General features: G+C 42.3%; 2 protein-coding genes across 3 annotated transcripts; one reads left to right on the top strand and one right to left on the bottom strand.

Moving 5' to 3' along the window:
- Nucleotides 1-8,180: 8,180 nt before the first annotated feature.
- On the bottom strand, nt 8,181-13,687 carry twnk (twinkle mtDNA helicase). Of its 2 annotated transcripts, none has more exons than XM_034558662.1 (7): nt 13,618-13,687; nt 12,725-13,376; nt 11,380-12,082; nt 10,560-10,800; nt 9,675-9,782; nt 9,435-9,576; nt 8,181-8,962 (listed from the first exon to the last, which is right to left on the bottom strand). In XM_034558662.1, the coding sequence occupies exons 2-7, from the start codon at nt 13,349-13,351 to the stop codon at nt 8,642-8,644; spliced, it is 2,142 nt and encodes a 713-aa protein (XP_034414553.1). In that variant the 5' UTR covers nt 13,352-13,376; nt 13,618-13,687; the 3' UTR covers nt 8,181-8,641. The 2 variants fall into 2 exon arrangements, with proteins under 2 accessions (XP_034414553.1, XP_034414552.1); XM_034558661.1 differs by having other exon boundaries at nt 13,623-13,684.
- Nucleotides 13,688-13,926: 239 nt separating this feature from the next.
- mrpl43 (mitochondrial ribosomal protein L43) lies at nt 13,927-16,275 on the top strand. The gene is made up of 3 exons (XM_034558453.1): nt 13,927-14,196; nt 14,939-15,045; nt 15,711-16,275. The coding sequence occupies exons 1-3, from the start codon at nt 14,066-14,068 to the stop codon at nt 15,926-15,928; spliced, it is 456 nt and encodes a 151-aa protein (XP_034414344.1). The 5' UTR covers nt 13,927-14,065; the 3' UTR covers nt 15,929-16,275.
- The last annotated feature ends 125 nt before the right edge of the window (nt 16,276-16,400 follow it).

The raw sequence follows: 16,400 nt of genomic DNA, 5'->3' as shown, positions 1-16,400 counted from the left end.
TGCTACACAATAGAAGACCCAAAACGTATTTATCCAAGATGTCATGCTCTTATTTTGAACGCCAACGTTATAGCTTCCGGTATTGTCCTGCGTGTGATGTGCTTGACTCACCTGGATCTCGCTCACTCTCAGCACATAATAACAAATAGCACACGGTTATCGACACCAGACACACCCTTCAGAAGCATGTGTAACTCCCTAGCTCAATTATCAATTACCTGCACCCAGAATGCACCTGTGAAATCACCTGTAACCAATTAGATGACTTAGCAATCAGATCTTGAAAGTCCTACACCGGATTCAGGTTTGCTCTCTGCTCTTTTTTTTTACACAACAAGGGTGCATTGTGTTTACAGTAAACGGTAACTATCCTCAGGGCACCTTGAGTTAAAGTCATGGTGTCTGATGCTTTTATGAGTATTGAGATTAAACTCATTCGTTTGTTTTTCCATCGCATGTTCTTTCATATTCTGTACAGCCTCTTGATCATTTGGTGTTTGTGTTGCAAAAATAGCATTTTAAAGTAGTTTTGATGTTTTGCATTTTGTGTGTAGAGTTTGGAAAAAGATGGTCATAGTTTCAGAAATTGTGTTTTGGCTTTTGGCAAAAACCTTTTAAGAGCACTTAATAAATATATATTTATATACTCTATTGAGCAGCGCCCATTAATGGCAACAGTTAGAACCCGTGTGGTTGGGTTGTTGAGGCATTACAGCCTCGAGTGTGATAATTCCCAGTTTGTCCCAGAACAACCAGTTCTTTGCTCTGCATTCTAAATATGTAGAAAGAGGTCACGTCTGACTCACCTCAACCCTCTGGGGCAAACCTTTCCTGCTCCGCAGCAGTAAAACAAGGCTAAACATAGTCCCACGCAGAGTTTTTAATCTGTGGTGAATGTCACCATGCTTTGTTATTCCCACATGGGCGAGAAAATTAGATAATTATTAAAATTCCCTTGTTTGCTCTACGTTTTTAGAGTTGGACTTTGGCCCTACCTGCTATAATTAAATCACGCCCACAATGACAATGCTCTAACTTACTGACGTGCTAGTAAAGTGTGCTATCGTGCTAACCGTTGCTAAATATTGCTTGTTGTTATAGTGCCGGCTGGTTAAATTATTTACAAATCAAAGTATTGGACAAATTATTGGGTTGACGCTAAAAAAACGGGTAATTAAAAGTTAATAAAATAATATTAATATTAATTAATAAGAAAAATAAAAGACACAACTGTAAAACCGAACAGGAAAAAAATGGTTATTTAAACACACATAATTTAAACTTAAAAAAATTAGGCCTATTGTAAATAAAATGCTTTGTTAATGCAATGAACACAAAAATAACATCTGTAAAATATTAGTGCTGGCAAAAAGAGGGATTAACGTGTCAAACTATGGCGACCATGGGAGAAAAAAAAAAAAAACCAGCAAAACAAACACACACTCCTGCGTGCTCTTCCTTTCTACACATTGTGTTTACGTGTGTGCGTCTGTGTGTGTGTACGTGTGTGTACGTAGCCCATTTCCTACGTTTTGAACTCCATTTGCAAAGGAAATTGGATTTACTGAACTGGGCGTCTTTGTGGAGCTCCGGACAATCGGGCCCAGTGGGAATGAAGGGAAAATTGGCCAAAGCACTTAGCTGGCCACTAGAGAATATGAGAAGAGTTGTTAAGAGTAATTGATAATTGTGTGTGGGTTGAATGTAGCGTGTCTGTTGATAGAGACTTCCCAAAAATCCTGCCTATGGTAGCCCAGAGCTCATTTTATTCATAAACATGCCGGGTGGAGATAATTGGTGAAAAGTAGTCGGTCGATGCAGCTCACTCAGAAATCTCCTCTTGTTTTGAGAGTCCATGTCCTGAATGTGAAGCTGCACTTCCCATTATCGTGATGCATTAGGCACGTGCAGTGGAAGCCAGGAAAAAGACATTTTTAAGGTTTTCCCAGGTGCACTATGATGAGAAGCTTAGTTGATGTTCCCGTTCCAGCACTTTGCAGTCGATTTACACGATGTGCAGTATTATCTGTTGAGTCTATGCGTGGATGTCTTCTTTCCTCGAGTCATTGAGCAGTCCTTTTCTTTTTCAAAATGTGTATGTTTGCATTGAGAAAAAACAATAAAAACTGATGTAAAAAATAAATAAAACCATGCAAAGAAACTAGTAGGCACTCACACCCCAAATCTCCAGCGGTAAACCAGATATAATCTAAATAAAAACAATGCTGAGCGAGGAGCGAACGGTCTTAAAGGGACAGTACACCCCAAACAAATCCCCAAATAGAGATGTCTGCAGTCTCTCAAATATAATGGTTGACAGAAAATAGTTCCCGTGTGAAACTGCTCACAAGGTGTGTGTGGATTATCTTCAGGAACCGGATCAGGACTTCAGGAAAAGAGGCATCGCTGTCGAGTATCATCTCGTGCCATCGTGTTGGAGAGAAGGCCGACGAGCTCAGTGACTCAGCAGTTAATGAAAAGGTTGTTACAATATGAACAGCAGCAGAAAGTATCTAATCCAAAACAGATCATTTAATGTGATACAACTAACAATTTATTACAGTTGCACACGCTTGCACATATTTTCTCTTAATATACTTGTTTTAACTCGCGTTTTATTGTAAATCTTCACATTTTTAATTTTTTAGATGACGTCTCACAGTATTGCACTGTGTTTATTGTTCAGCACATTCACATTGCATGTGTAACGCTCTCATATGGTGCTTGGCCATCATCATCATAATAATAACAATCCCTCATTGCACAAGAAAATGCAGTTAACATGACTTTAAAGTAAAGATGGGTGTTTACAACTGACAGTTTGTGCAATAAAGTGAATTGTTCTCCTTTTTGTTTTCTCCTTTTTTGAAGAAGTCGATCAAGAAGGATCCGCTCAAACTAAACTACGATCATCACCGTGCACACCTGACGCTGCTGCGGCACAGACATGAGTTGTTATTTCTTTGCATATTTTGAGAAACGGGTGAGACAATCTATCATGAGTGTTGTTAAAATAACCCAGCGTGGAAGAGAGAGTGCAGAAAAATGTCTGACGGGTGATTTAATGATAACTTTTGATTAACAGCAGCTATTAACCATTTTTTTTCCCATAACTGCTGCAGAGTCCAAGAGTTTGTCCCTCAGCAGAATTACGGTGTTTAATAAGCTTCTCCTCACCAACAACCAGATGATTATGAATCATATTTCCATATGTGTTGTCACAACAATAGCGGCCCGTCCCACACATGTGCCCCTTGTTGTCTCCACTAAGAGGCAGATGCTGTGAGCGAGTGTATTTTCTGCTTCTACGTTTATAGTCAAAACATGTCACTTGATATGAATATTAACATGTTTTTTGGCTCGTCTCCACGTTTGCTCTGTTGGCTTCTGCAGGAATTCAGCTCCTTTTTTTTTTTTTTGGTGGTTATTGTCCGGAGCGGCGAGGTGCCAAAGACTCCCTCGACCTTCTAGTCTGGGTACCACCGTGTAACCGAGGAGCTTAATTAAAATATGCAATAATTTCGGTGTGAGAGGAATATTTTTTTTTTGTCACAGCTGATAGAAAGCAGCCTTGAAATGATCCACATCGGCATCGGGTAGGCATGCGCTCGGCTCCATCTTCCGTGTATCTCGATAATCTGCTTAGCCGACCGCGCTTTGATGAACTGCTGCACTGGGCGACCAGCCGGCTCTGGTGTTTCTGCACCGGAGCTCTCGTGAAGCAGACGGCCAGTGTGTGTGTGCACAGTCTGAGGAGATTAGGCAGAGAGGGGGGGGGGCCTCCTTTGAAGGCGGCCATGCGGACGGCTAATTTGAGAGTGAATGGGGCATTTTCTTTTGGCGAAGGCCTGGCTGGCCCGGGGGGCGAAGCTGTCTCCGTCGCTCCCTTTTCTCTGTCTTTCAGAGTGAATTAAACAAAATAAAGTGTCTGCTGTGAGGTGCTGGAGCCCTGCCAGGGGACTCCACTTCTCCCCAGCTTAGGACGTCAATTCTGAACCACTTTGCAGACGAGGAATGAGGGCCTTCAACTCATTAAAAACAGAGATGGCCGCCCCCTCAAAGCCCCGTTTAACATGATTCCTCGACTATTCCCTCCACCCTCTGTCTCCACCTTCCCGATCACTTGCATCAGCTGTCCTCTTTATTGTCACCCACACATGCCCCCCCCCCCCTCTTTTTAGCGTCAATACATGCTGGTTGACCTTTAGATGATTGAACTATACTGGCCAACTACAGAGAGGTAAAGCACCGCAGGTATTCAACCCAGGTGTGCAGCTCCCATTGAGAACATTCAGCTGCACTTAGGTGTCACTCGCAAAGGTCTTGACAGTTTAAAGCCACTAAATGCATTTTTTTTAGATCTATTGGCACAAATGGACTGTGATATTATAACCATGTTTTATTTCGTGTCTGAAGGTTGTGTTTTTTCGTTACCTTTTTAGAATGAGCCGTTTATTTCCTCTTCACGGAGCCGTGTTTCTACGGGAGCCTCGAAGGGACAAACCAAACACTGGCTCTAGATGGTCTCCATTCACGTTTTCTGAAGTGACACTGATGTGTTTTGTAATCGTCAGTGTAGCTCTATTTTTTATTTTATTTTTTAAATAGCCTCTGGCTTCACAATTTTGGTCTTTTCACGAGTTTTGTTGGCATGAAAAAATAAAATAAAAAAATGGAGCACAAAACGTGCTAAAACACAAGCTTCCTCCTGGTCCGGGAGCACAGAGGGGAGGATGTGCGCACGGTTATTAATATACACAGAGGCAGGCATACTGTTGGGCGATGTGGGTCAAACGTGCAGAGAGCACGTGAGGAAAAGCAGCCCCCCCCTCCTCCCCTCATGTCCCGACATGAATATGATTATAGGATCATTCTATCAGATGCAGCCGCCGTGCTGGGTCCAGTTTCCCCCTTTAAAGGAGAAGGAAAGTCACTGTTCTTCAAAGGATTAAACCCTAAAGTGATAGACAGAGCAGCGGTGAACCTGCTCTACATACTCGATTGCACTCAATGTTCTCCCAGCATGTTCTGTCACAATTTCTATTTTAATGTCAGTCTGGGTCAAGTAATGTTCTCGCTCGCTCTCAAAAGCTGCCGGGGTTTATTACAACAAAACTTTCAACCAGACCGGTCGTAATTTGGATCTGTCTCAAAGATATAAATCACAAACTTCCCCCAAGCTTACCGTATGCCACTAATAAATGCATAAACGTGCCTTAAAAAAGACTGGTTTATTTGCTTTTGTTGTTGAGAGTTAGACAAAAAGATCAATATCACTCTCATAGTTGAAGATACAGCCAGCTGACTGTTAGCTTAGCTTAGCACAAAGACTGGAAGCAGGGGGAAACAGCTAGCATGGTTTCAGGAAGTCACTTCATCCGGCCGAGAAACAGTCCCGACCCATAAAACCTTTTTTTTGTTTGTTTTTACACTTTGATTTTTGTTCAAATACAAACAAATAAGATATTACGTGTTAAATAGCAAGCTTTAGGAGGTGCTGGTAGTTGAATTTAGTTAAGTCAGGCTAGCTGTTTCCCCCCATTTTTAGTATCTGTGCTAAACTAAGCTAAGCTGCTAGCTGTAGCTTCAACGTACATCTCTCCGTAAGAACTCCGGGAAGGAAACCATTTAAGCACGTTTACCAAATGTCAAACTATTCTTTTACATTTATTAAAGGATAAAGGCACTCATGTTTTCTGAGCTCTCTTCAACCATATCCAAAGAGGAAACGCGCTACCACGACCAAATACTCTGAACATGATCCCGTCTCGAAGGTTGAGTAATGCCCCTTTCGCGGAGCCAAAGCTCGCGGCAGATTAACTCTAATTGAAGGTCCCGAAATTACCTCCAGACTTGGTCAAATAGTTGGCGTAATGAAGGGCGGCTAATGGGCGGAGAGCTATACGCATGCATGTCATGTATCCATGCGTCCCATCGTAAGCTGGAGCTTCCAGGGCATTGATATAGCGTCTGAGGTTTTTTCCTTGTACGTGGAATCGGTTCACGACGTAGATTTAGTTATAATACTCCGATCACGCCCTGTTTTCAGAGGATTTGAGGTCAAGTTCTTCACAAGAGACGGGGGTTTTATCTGCAGCTGAAACATCTTTTTCTTCGCCCCGTTTCATTCTCATCCTCCTCTCACGTCTCGTAGCGTTTTCGTTGGAATTCTTTTGGTCTGTGCACACTTTTTTTGTTTCACCCTCGTGATCAAGAGCTGCGTAACTCAAGTGATTTCGAGCTCTCCAGATGGCAGCTATTTGAATACACATGCAAAGCTCAGGCCACTCAAAGCAAAGACAACAATCTGACGTACGCAGTGATTTGGGTATTTGCTCTGGGGAAAAGAAATAACTCGAGCTATTATCTTTTGAAACTTTCTCGGATGAAGCTGAGTGAAGCTACAGAGTGTGAGTCTCCAGGGCAGAAGCATTTGGGGCCGTTCTGTGCATGCAGATGCATCTGCAGCCTCATTCACTCCAGTTGTTGTGTGTTTTTTTTTTCTTTTCCTCTTTTGAGGAGCTGGCAGGCGACAGAGCCGGCCATCATCTGGGCGCAGTAATGCCTCCAAAAACACAAAGAGCACCATTCAGAGTCCTCAGCAGCCGTATCCCCACACCCACACAGTCGAGAGGACACCCGGACCCATCCAGCACACACAGCCTGGAGTCATTAAGCAAAGCAGTGTGTTCTTACACAGCGGCGAAACGTTCACAGGAAGAAAAAACAACAACCCATTAAGCAGCAGAGGAGAAGGCTCGGAGAAGGATGGAGGAAAAACCTGTCGAACGCGACCACATTTGTCCAGGGACCGGCTCCATCTCGTCCACGGTGATTCACGTTCATCAAACGTACGCAGGGGAGTCACTCCCACAGCTTACAACAATATCTACGGCTATTCCAGGAGGTCCGCATGCCACGTGGGGAGTCAGTCTGGTGCCGGGAGCTTCCCTGGACCGGTCAGTCAGAGATGAATCCAGCAGAGGCCCCGACCTCTGTGAACTCTAGACTGGGGCCCAACAATGGAATAATTATATTAAAGGGGAAAAAAGTATCCTCATACAACAGTTCGTATGATCGCTTGAGAAAAGTTACTCCTCATATGAGACCAACCAGCTACTGTACGTGTCAAAACAGTTGTGTAAAGTCTGCAAAAAAAGAATATCGCCTCAAGTGATGTCACTTGAGTCAAAGTCGGATTTGAGACTGCAAAGTTAGAAAAAGAATCAAAGCTGAGGTTGTGGAGTGAGAGAGAAGTGAGTTTACCAGATCTGTCTTCATGGTAGCTTGATCTCATAACACACCTGAGTCTCCGACCCAACTGTTGGCACGTTGCATTGTGGGTAATGTGGCTCGACTTTGATACTTTTTGCTTTGTTTTTCAAACTGTCTCACAATGTTTACCGTCTATCCAAACACACAGTATCGGTGACTATACGAGTTTGAGAGTCCAAAATGAGATTTCCAAAGTTCCCTAATTTCCAGCCCGAGGGTGAGAATAAATCTGCTGTGGTTGTAAATCACCGAATTCCCCCGATATCAAAACACACACACTGGCACTTCCATATTCCCACACTGAACCGTTCCCTTCAGATCATAAATCTGAATTTGACTTGGCTTTGCAGTGACTGCGATGAAATGCGACACTTTGAGCGTCCAAACACATCCTGCAGCAGATCCCAGAACAGCACAGCGCCGATTCGACAGGTAATCGCACGCCGGTGCAGCCGAGACATGAAATATTCATACGAAGACGTTTGGGAACACATTTGCTTTTATTAAAAGTCACTCAGTCTAAATAATAGATTGTTTTAGTGACACTGGAGATGGCTCGGTGCATGAAAATCTACATAAAGTGAAATCTGACACCACGAAATGATCATTAATTGTTAGAAAGGTAGAAGCGCTCACGGCAGGAGGTCAAACATCTCTAATACTTATTATATTTTCCAATTAACCGGAAATGATTTATCCAAAACTAATCACACAAGGGAACTGAGGTGTTTGTGGTGTTGCTGAACATTTGCAGAATTAAATAAAACTGTGCACAGTCAAGCTTGCACTAAATAGAATAAATAAGTTGTAAATGAGGAAGTGATGTTTTCTATGGAGGTTGATTCTGATCGGTCGTGTAGAAAGCACACACTGCCCCCTGTTGAATATATAGGAAAACACAGGCTGCATGACTAGCATTTTATTTATTTAAAAAAAGAAAGAACATTCAATATAAATCTTCTTTGTACAAAAAGTCAGTAGAGAGCACACCAGGGTTATGAGACCGAGTGATTTACATGAAAACAGTAGCGTTAGATGTCACAGTTGTTTTTTTTGTTGGGGGGCGGAATTAAGAACAAGTTTAGCAGTATTTTATCAACACTTTGCACAGTAATAATACACAGAAGTACCTGCATAGCAATATGCACTTAACACTTAAACCATCAGTCACATTCAGGTTGAAATATACCTTTTGTCATCTCAAATCCTTCTAGTTTATTTACTATTTGTTTCACTGTGAATTACATATTGCGTCGCTCCCACAAACCTAATCTGTCGAACCTTTCATGGACATAAAACTGTCTAAAATGTAAATGTGAAGGTGGAATAAAAACTGACGTCCATGAATTATAATACTACGTCATAGTTACTTCACCACGCTTTCGTTGCCTTTCTTAACAGATCGTGGAGTCTTTGTCGCTTTGGCCGCTTTCTCTTTCTTGACCTCCTTCACCTCCTTCTCGCCCGCCTCCTCCTCGTCGTCTTCCGGCTTGCCGGCGAGCTTCCTCAGCTTGTGCCTTCCTTTGATGGGCGCAGCGAAGGTGAGCGAAGACTTGTGGAAGTCCAGGGGGAAGATGCCCACGTCGCCGTCGAAGCGGTTCTTGGTCACCTGCAGCGACCGGCGGCCGGGACACGTCACCAGCTTCTTCTCCTGCAGGATGAGGACGTTGTCGGCTTCCTGGCTGGCCTGCGAGGGGTCAAAGGTCGAGACGTCTTTCAGTTATGTTTGAGCGTCAAGTGTTTTATAAGATCCGCTACTCTTAGCTACAAAAACGAGCTGAGCAAATGAATACAATGGAGGCCAGAAGATAAAGAAGGATAAATATAAGACAATATTTTATGGATGAATATGTGAATTATATTTTTGACTGCCCAGGTTGGGTCAGGTAAGGATACAATTGTTTTAAAATATAACAACGTGTGTACTATCGTATCTCGATTACATTTTTTTTGTGCCGTGCCTTCATACTATACGACCTATTATCGTATTTTCAGCTTTGTTTTATGCCTAATTTGATACATAAACAAAAAAATTGTACATTTTCATTTGCTCATTTTAAGAAAAAGTTTAAAATGTAATCTGTCACTGTTTTAAAACTGCCCAATTGTGCTGCTCGAGTTTTTAAAAAAAAGAGGAAAAAAAAAAGGTGAGACGTCACCTTCGCTGAACCGAAGATGGAGGCGGTTTGCAGCTCTCGGTCGTCCTCCTCCTTCCTGGGGTGAATCACCAGAGTGACGTGGCAGCTGCTGTTGGTGGCAAACTTCCTGAACGCTCCGATGATGTGGTCCTGGACGGCAAACCTGGACGCCGGGAAACATCATTTTATTGGAAATAAAAAAAAACGCTTGAAAGAAAGTGAGTCCGTCTTTCCGTCCGTCACGATGTGACTCCGACTCACTTGTCGACGGAGAGGTTTTCCTGCCCCATCATGAACTGCAGGTTGTCGATGATGACGTGGTTGATGTCGTAAAGGTAGACGGCGTGTTGCATCGTGTCCAGCACTGTCCTGGAGAGCAGGTTAGAGAGAAGGGGATTCATATCATATATTAATCTGTTGAGTTATTACACAGCAGGCGAGTAAACAATTAAAAGGGCCGACTTAACAAACGTATACTTTCCATCTCATAGTAGAGCGTTCCAGTCAAGTTCTTATAGTTTTAGGGCTGCAAATAGTGATTACTTTCATTTATCAAATAATCCAACGATTATATTGTTATTTGAAGTTCAAGGTCTTCAGATATCTTGTTTTGTCCATAACCGAAATATATTCAAGTTACAATGAATGATGCATAAATGAGGAAAATATGAAATCCTCACATTAGAAAGAAAAAGGTGTAATCAATTAATAGATACCAGTCATGGTGGATCAATTTGTCATATTTCTTGTCTTTTGTCATATTTTATGAAGTCGCCACCCGAAACAAATGTGTGTGTGTGTGTGTGTGCGAAAATGTATCTGAAAGGCAACAAATTGGGATTGAAGCAGAACGTTTTCTTAGCTTACTTTTTTTTTTTTCTCCATTAAAATGTTGACCTTTGGACTTTTTGGACGCTCTGGAGTTATTGGAACTGTTTGGATCACCCGAGTCGTGACATCCAACACTGGAATCTAACTCTACAAATGGTATAAGACTAATAATAAGACTGTCCCCAGATCTTTATCTGCAACGCTGCACAAATAAAAAACAGAATAAATAAACATTAATTAACATTAATTCCTCAACGTTCTTTTCTCTCCTAAAGAAATCCCTTAAAAATCTGCATGACGCAGACCTAGACTTACTTGATGTTCTGCTGCCCGTGGAAAGTCATGAAGTAGAGGGCCAGCTCTTCGAACTTGTCCGCCCAGAAGTCGTACTGCTCCAGGTTTTCCTCCAGCCGCTGCATGGCGAACTGCGTCAGCATGATCTTCGCCAGCCGCACGTTGTTGATCTCGAAGCTGCCCCACAACGTGTTGACGCCCTGCATGCAAAGGTCCAGGGCCACCTCGCTGATGAAGGTGGTCTTCCCACTGCCGGTGGGACCTGGGACACAAAGAGACGTGCGTGTTCAGATACACGATAGATTATGAACTGTACAAAGTGAATGAGAGATAATAAGCGTGTGTTTACAGCTCATAATTAAACTGGACATGTCCAAAAGATGTAGTCCACAGACCCAAATATAATATATGTATAATATAATACAGTTTCATTTCAAATAAACTTTGATCCGCTGTGTTGTGAGTCCTCTTCTTTCATATCTGTGATCCATATATACAAAAGGAAGTCCAAAATTAAAAAACACAGAATCTGGCACATTACAAAAATCATTGATAATAACAAAATATTGCTTTAAAAAAAAAAGAAAAGGTGTATTGATGTTTTTTTTGGCCACTTTGAAGCAACACTGACATGTATCCTCTAATTATCCGATTTTAATTAATTATAAGGCCAAATTCTCACTCTCGGATTTATGGTAACGAACCGGTCGTGTTGTGGGCCAGAAAACCAAAACAATGAGCTGAAAGAGGCTAAAACCCTCTTTAGAGGAGAGGGGAACTGCAGAGTTGGGAGATCGGGGACTATATTTTAAAAGATAATTATTTGAGAGACGCTTCCTACCTGTGAAAACAGTCAGCTCCCCCTTGCGATGTCCCTTCAGGATCCTGTTGAGCTCCTGAAACCTGCCCCACTTCACTCCGGCCACCTGCTCCGTGTTCACCAGCTCCCCGTACACGTCCTCTCGGAGCTGCTTGAAGGACACGATGGACTTGTGCGCCGCCGGGATGGAGGACTTGATGATGTGGCCGAAGTTCTTCCCCCGGTCCAGCGCCTCCACGGGACGCGGCCGGGACTCCCCGGGCCGCACCAGCGAGCAGCGCCTCAGGCCCAGCTTGCGCGAGTAGATCTTCGACGCCTCCCAGGAGCGAATGTCGTCTCCAAGCCACAGCGTCACCCGCTTGAACTGCTCCAGGTACGGCAGCAGGATGGGCGGGAGGCAGCTGAACCCGCGGGGGAGAGCCACGCTGGGGAGGCCCGCGGCCTGGCTCACAGCCAGCGTGTCCAGCTCGTGTCCGGTCAGCACCACCTCCGCGTCCATACGGCCCACCAGCGGGAGGCCAAACAGGTTGTAGTACGAATTGCACTTTGGGACCGTGGCTTCATTGTAAATGACTTTGTCGGTGCCCGTGCTTTGGGCGGAGAGAAGCTTCACCCCTTTTAGGGAGGAGTCGGGTCCACCGAACCAGGGGAAAACCAGACTCTTGGTAGGTTTGAAGAGCCTCACGCCAAACCTCTTTAGTGTTGCATTGGATATCTTTGTGATCTGAAACAAAACATTAATAAAGCTTATCACCCTGTGAGGAAAATAGTCTTGAGATTTATTTTTAATTTTTCTTTAAATGGTGATAACACTCCTTTTTGAGTCATTTATTAAACATTTAAATCCCATGATAGAAAATCTGAAGGCCTCCTAACAACTGAAAACCAATACAAAATAATACAAAATACATTTTTAACCGTTTGTCAGTATGTTTTATTGTATTGATCTTTTCTTATTATTTTGTCAATTTGTCATTTCTTGTCTTCTTTTTTGTTTTAACGTTGCAAAAGTTAGTTTTGAAAAGTTCTTTATAAAAGTCTTTATAACAAAAGTAATGTTTTACTTAATTACAACAATCAATATTGAAATGTCATGGTATTACGACATTTACAAGTGCAACATCTTTAATAACATTGAAAAATGATCTAGATAATAAAATATGGACAACATATATGAATTAAAATGGTGTAAATGAATGCTTGTTTGCTTCTTTCACCGTTATCCTCTTCACATAACTCGACCGTGGATAAGATTATTATATAGATTTTTAAACGATTGTTTATTCAGACATAAAAAAACGTAATATGTTAGATTAAAAAACACACATGCAGTCACTCCGTATCACTAATTAACACTAAACATTACCTGAAACATGGTTTTAATGAGCTGAGCCTCGTCCTCGGGGAGGTCAGAGAAGGGCACGGAGCTGGACCAGATCCTCTGCACCTCCCTCAGCTCCCACTCCCTGTCCTCCTGCTCCTCCACGCTCTCCGGGTACCCCAGCAGCACGCGGGGGCTGAGGAAGTCCTGCTCCTCCTTCTGCATCACCTCCAGGCAGTCCTGGAGATCCTCCCAGCTCCCTTCCACCAGCGTGTCCTTACACAGGAACTGCCCGGTGGTTTTGTCGACGAACAGGGAGAAGCTGTCCCTCCTGGCGGACGGCTCCACGAAGATGCTCGGGGTGTGAAGGCAGCTGTAGCCATCGTGGAAGGGAATCTCCTTTGTGCGCAGATACTGCTTGATGTCTGTGATTGTGGTGGGGCTCACAGGAGCCTCCACAGAAGACTTTGCATCTTTTTTAAATGCCCTGGTCCCACCGTGTGCCAGGAAGTAGCCTTCGCCCCGAGGCTCTAAACCACAGGGGGGCCTGTGAAGGGGCCTCCGAGTGAGGAGTCTCGCACAGAGGGGTGGGGAGGGTCTTTGGTGGAGAAGCCTCGGGGTTGCCACCTGCACGAGACAGGTGGTGCCCCTCAGCAGCAAGCTCCTCCACATCAGTTATCTGGATAGTGCATTGAACCTGCGACAGACCCAGAGAGAGCAAGAACACATCAAGTAACACACAGCAACGCCACAAAAGGTAAGTCTTGGATGACCTATGCTAGTGTTAGTCAAAGACAGTGAGGCAGAAAAACCGTTATCTTGTTTATTTTGTATTAAACGGACATTGACTGTCAACGAAAATTAGCCTGAATGTGCGCGAAAGCTTTATCTATAAATACATTACTTTTAGTTAAATAACAAACAAACACAAAATCCACCTTACTGGCTCTGCAGGCTGCCCTCATTCTCCTCCATGCTCCTTTTACCCGGGCTAATCGGTGCGTCTCCAAAACAAGTCCGTGTGAAACACGTGGGGACAGGTGCTGAGCGGCGTTTACAGGTTTTTGCTAACATTTTATATTTTACATTTCAAAAATATTTTAAATATGCCCGTGTGAAATGTGACCTTTAAAAATGAATATAATTAAACATTTTAATTTTCGAACCGAAGAGGTTTCATTTTAAAGTCTTATTTTCTTCAACGGTCGGATCAGTTACGTGTTGCACTCCGGAACATTTCATCGACGGACCTTCGGAGCAAATGCATGTCCGTCAACTCGCCCTCTGTGCATGTCGCTGCTAGCTGACGCTTATTTGTGGCCCCCGCGGCTGGTTTTTAGAATACCATAATTAAAAAAAATATAGCCCTTAATTAACTTGTAAAAGATGACGTCCAGAGGGACGCCGAGTCGCTTCCTGAAAAGCGTTCTCCAAAACGGTGTCGGTCGGTACGTCTGCCAGCTGAAACGAGTCTCCATCGTCTTCTCTAAAAAAGCACAGAGCTCTTTGGGAGTCAGGTAAAAGAAACACACAATTTACATGCATATATATTCATATACAAATAGTCTTTGCAAGTGAAGAGGTGAGAAAAAATCCCTCACTGTATGTATAATCAGACGTTGAATTTAACGTTAAATAAGTACATATACTAGATACTAAGTACACATTTGAGGTAGGTTTGTACTTTACTCGAATATTTTCTTCTCATGACACTTTCTACTTCTACTACAGTAACTTTAACGTTACATCTCCTCACCATATATCAGCACATTAATTGATAATGCAAATAAACAGCCTTAATTTATATATATATATATATATATATATATATATATAAATAATATTATTATTATTATTATGACATGATGTATTATTTTTGTATTTGTATTATTATATTTTACTAATGCATTACGTGAACATGCTTGCAGCATTTACATGTTTTGAATGTGCTTGAATTTGGGCTTTGTGTAACTAGAGCTCCAATGAATAAGCAGAATATTCTGTTTTTTAGCCTCTCAAAGATGGAAATTTCCTCCTAGTCTATGTTTTATATCCTCTTTATCTGAATATATTTAACTTTCGGACCAAACAAGACATTCAAAGACATCATCTTGGACTTTGACAAACTGGGATGGACATTTTTCATTATTTTGTGGCATTTTAAACTACCAAAGAAATTAAGCAGTAACAGTGGTTTGTTATGAAATGTGGTGGATTTTGAAATATAAAGTTGCATTTCCTTCTTCCATTCTTCTTCAGGGACTTCATCGAAGAGGGCGTGGTGGATTATGCCAAGAAGAACCCGTCTACTGTCGTGTATGTGTCTCCTCAGTCGTGCCGGATACCCAAAATAGTTGCAGAATACTGTAAGTGCTCGTGACTTTGTGTTTTGATGGGATGTCCGACTAATCCTGAATTTCTTTCCTCCTTTTTATATAGCACCTGTTTTTATTCATGCTTTATTTTATTTGTGTTGTTTAGTTATTTTACTGTTATTTCCTAACTATTTTCTGCAACATTTTTTGGGGAATAACAATGATATGTTGAACTAATCACAGAGGAAATGGAGGCACAGTTCTGACACGAGTTAAGCTTGTTGTGTTGAGTTTATAAGCCGTCGGTGATTTCTAAAAAATATATATATAAGAAGACATTTTAAGCAAATTGTTCTAAATATAAACAAACTCTGGATATGCTGAAATATGAAAATGCTACGTCAAAGGTTTTCTTTACAGTTTAAAGGTTTCAGGATTATAATAATAGTCTTTCTGTTAAAGTGTGACAAATTTAAGCCCCACATGTGGTTTTTCTATAAATTAAATATGTAGTAAAGTGATTTATTTGTACTACTCCTCCCAGATACTGTAGGGGGCAGTATAACACCGTTTCTATGAGACCTCTATTCCAGTAGTTCTCGTTGACACTGTTACATTTCCCACTGGGAAGGTTTTTCTCTAAAAAAGGAAAAAGTGTGACCCTTTTTAAAAGTCAGTCGTGTTTTAAATCTTTTTTTTATACTCCTTCCTTCCAGTAAATGGCAGCGTGAGGGAAGAACTCGTCACGAGCAAAACGTCCCCGCAGATTTTGGAGCTTTTGACCAAGCTGACCAATCAGTCCGGCCTGGACGTCATCCGCATCCGCAAGCCCTTCCACACGGACAGCCCCAGCATCCAGGGCCAGTGGCACCCGTTCACCAACCGGCCCCCGTCCATCGGCCCCATCAGGCCGCAGCAACCGGACGCAGAATGAGGACCTGAGTTTGGAGCTGAAGTTGGTCATTAATTGCAGATTATTCTTGCAAGATGTTTTTTTTAAAGCTGTTTAAGTGTACGATCTTAAAAAGTATGTTTGCAGCAGTTTTTTCCACTAACGGCAGAATATCTTTATACCTTTTTCTTTCTGTTGGTGGCGAACGAAGCTTCTGTGGCAGAGAAGTGCACACATCACCAGACTTTACATGAATCCACCAGAGGCGTGTCAGCTGGCATATTTATAATTTAAAAAAAAAAAGATAATTGTTTTGTATTCTCAAGGTTATTGGAAGATTCATTGTGGTAAAGTGCAGCACGGAGCAGCTGGAACTTTGTATGAAATAAAAAAAAAAAGAAAGCAAAATTATTGTGCATTATCTTTGAGTCAACCCGATTGCAGCTTTAACTGCATTTTAAAAATACTTAACAGACAAGACGCATATCAGATGTACACCTTTTTTATTTGTATG

Source organism: Cyclopterus lumpus, chromosome 19, assembly GCF_009769545.1.
Source record: "Cyclopterus lumpus isolate fCycLum1 chromosome 19, fCycLum1.pri, whole genome shotgun sequence".
NCBI lineage: Eukaryota > Metazoa > Chordata > Actinopteri > Perciformes > Cyclopteridae > Cyclopterus > Cyclopterus lumpus.
The sequence above is the reverse complement of the archived record's forward strand: the minus strand, read 5'-3'. Positions and strand labels throughout refer to the sequence as shown.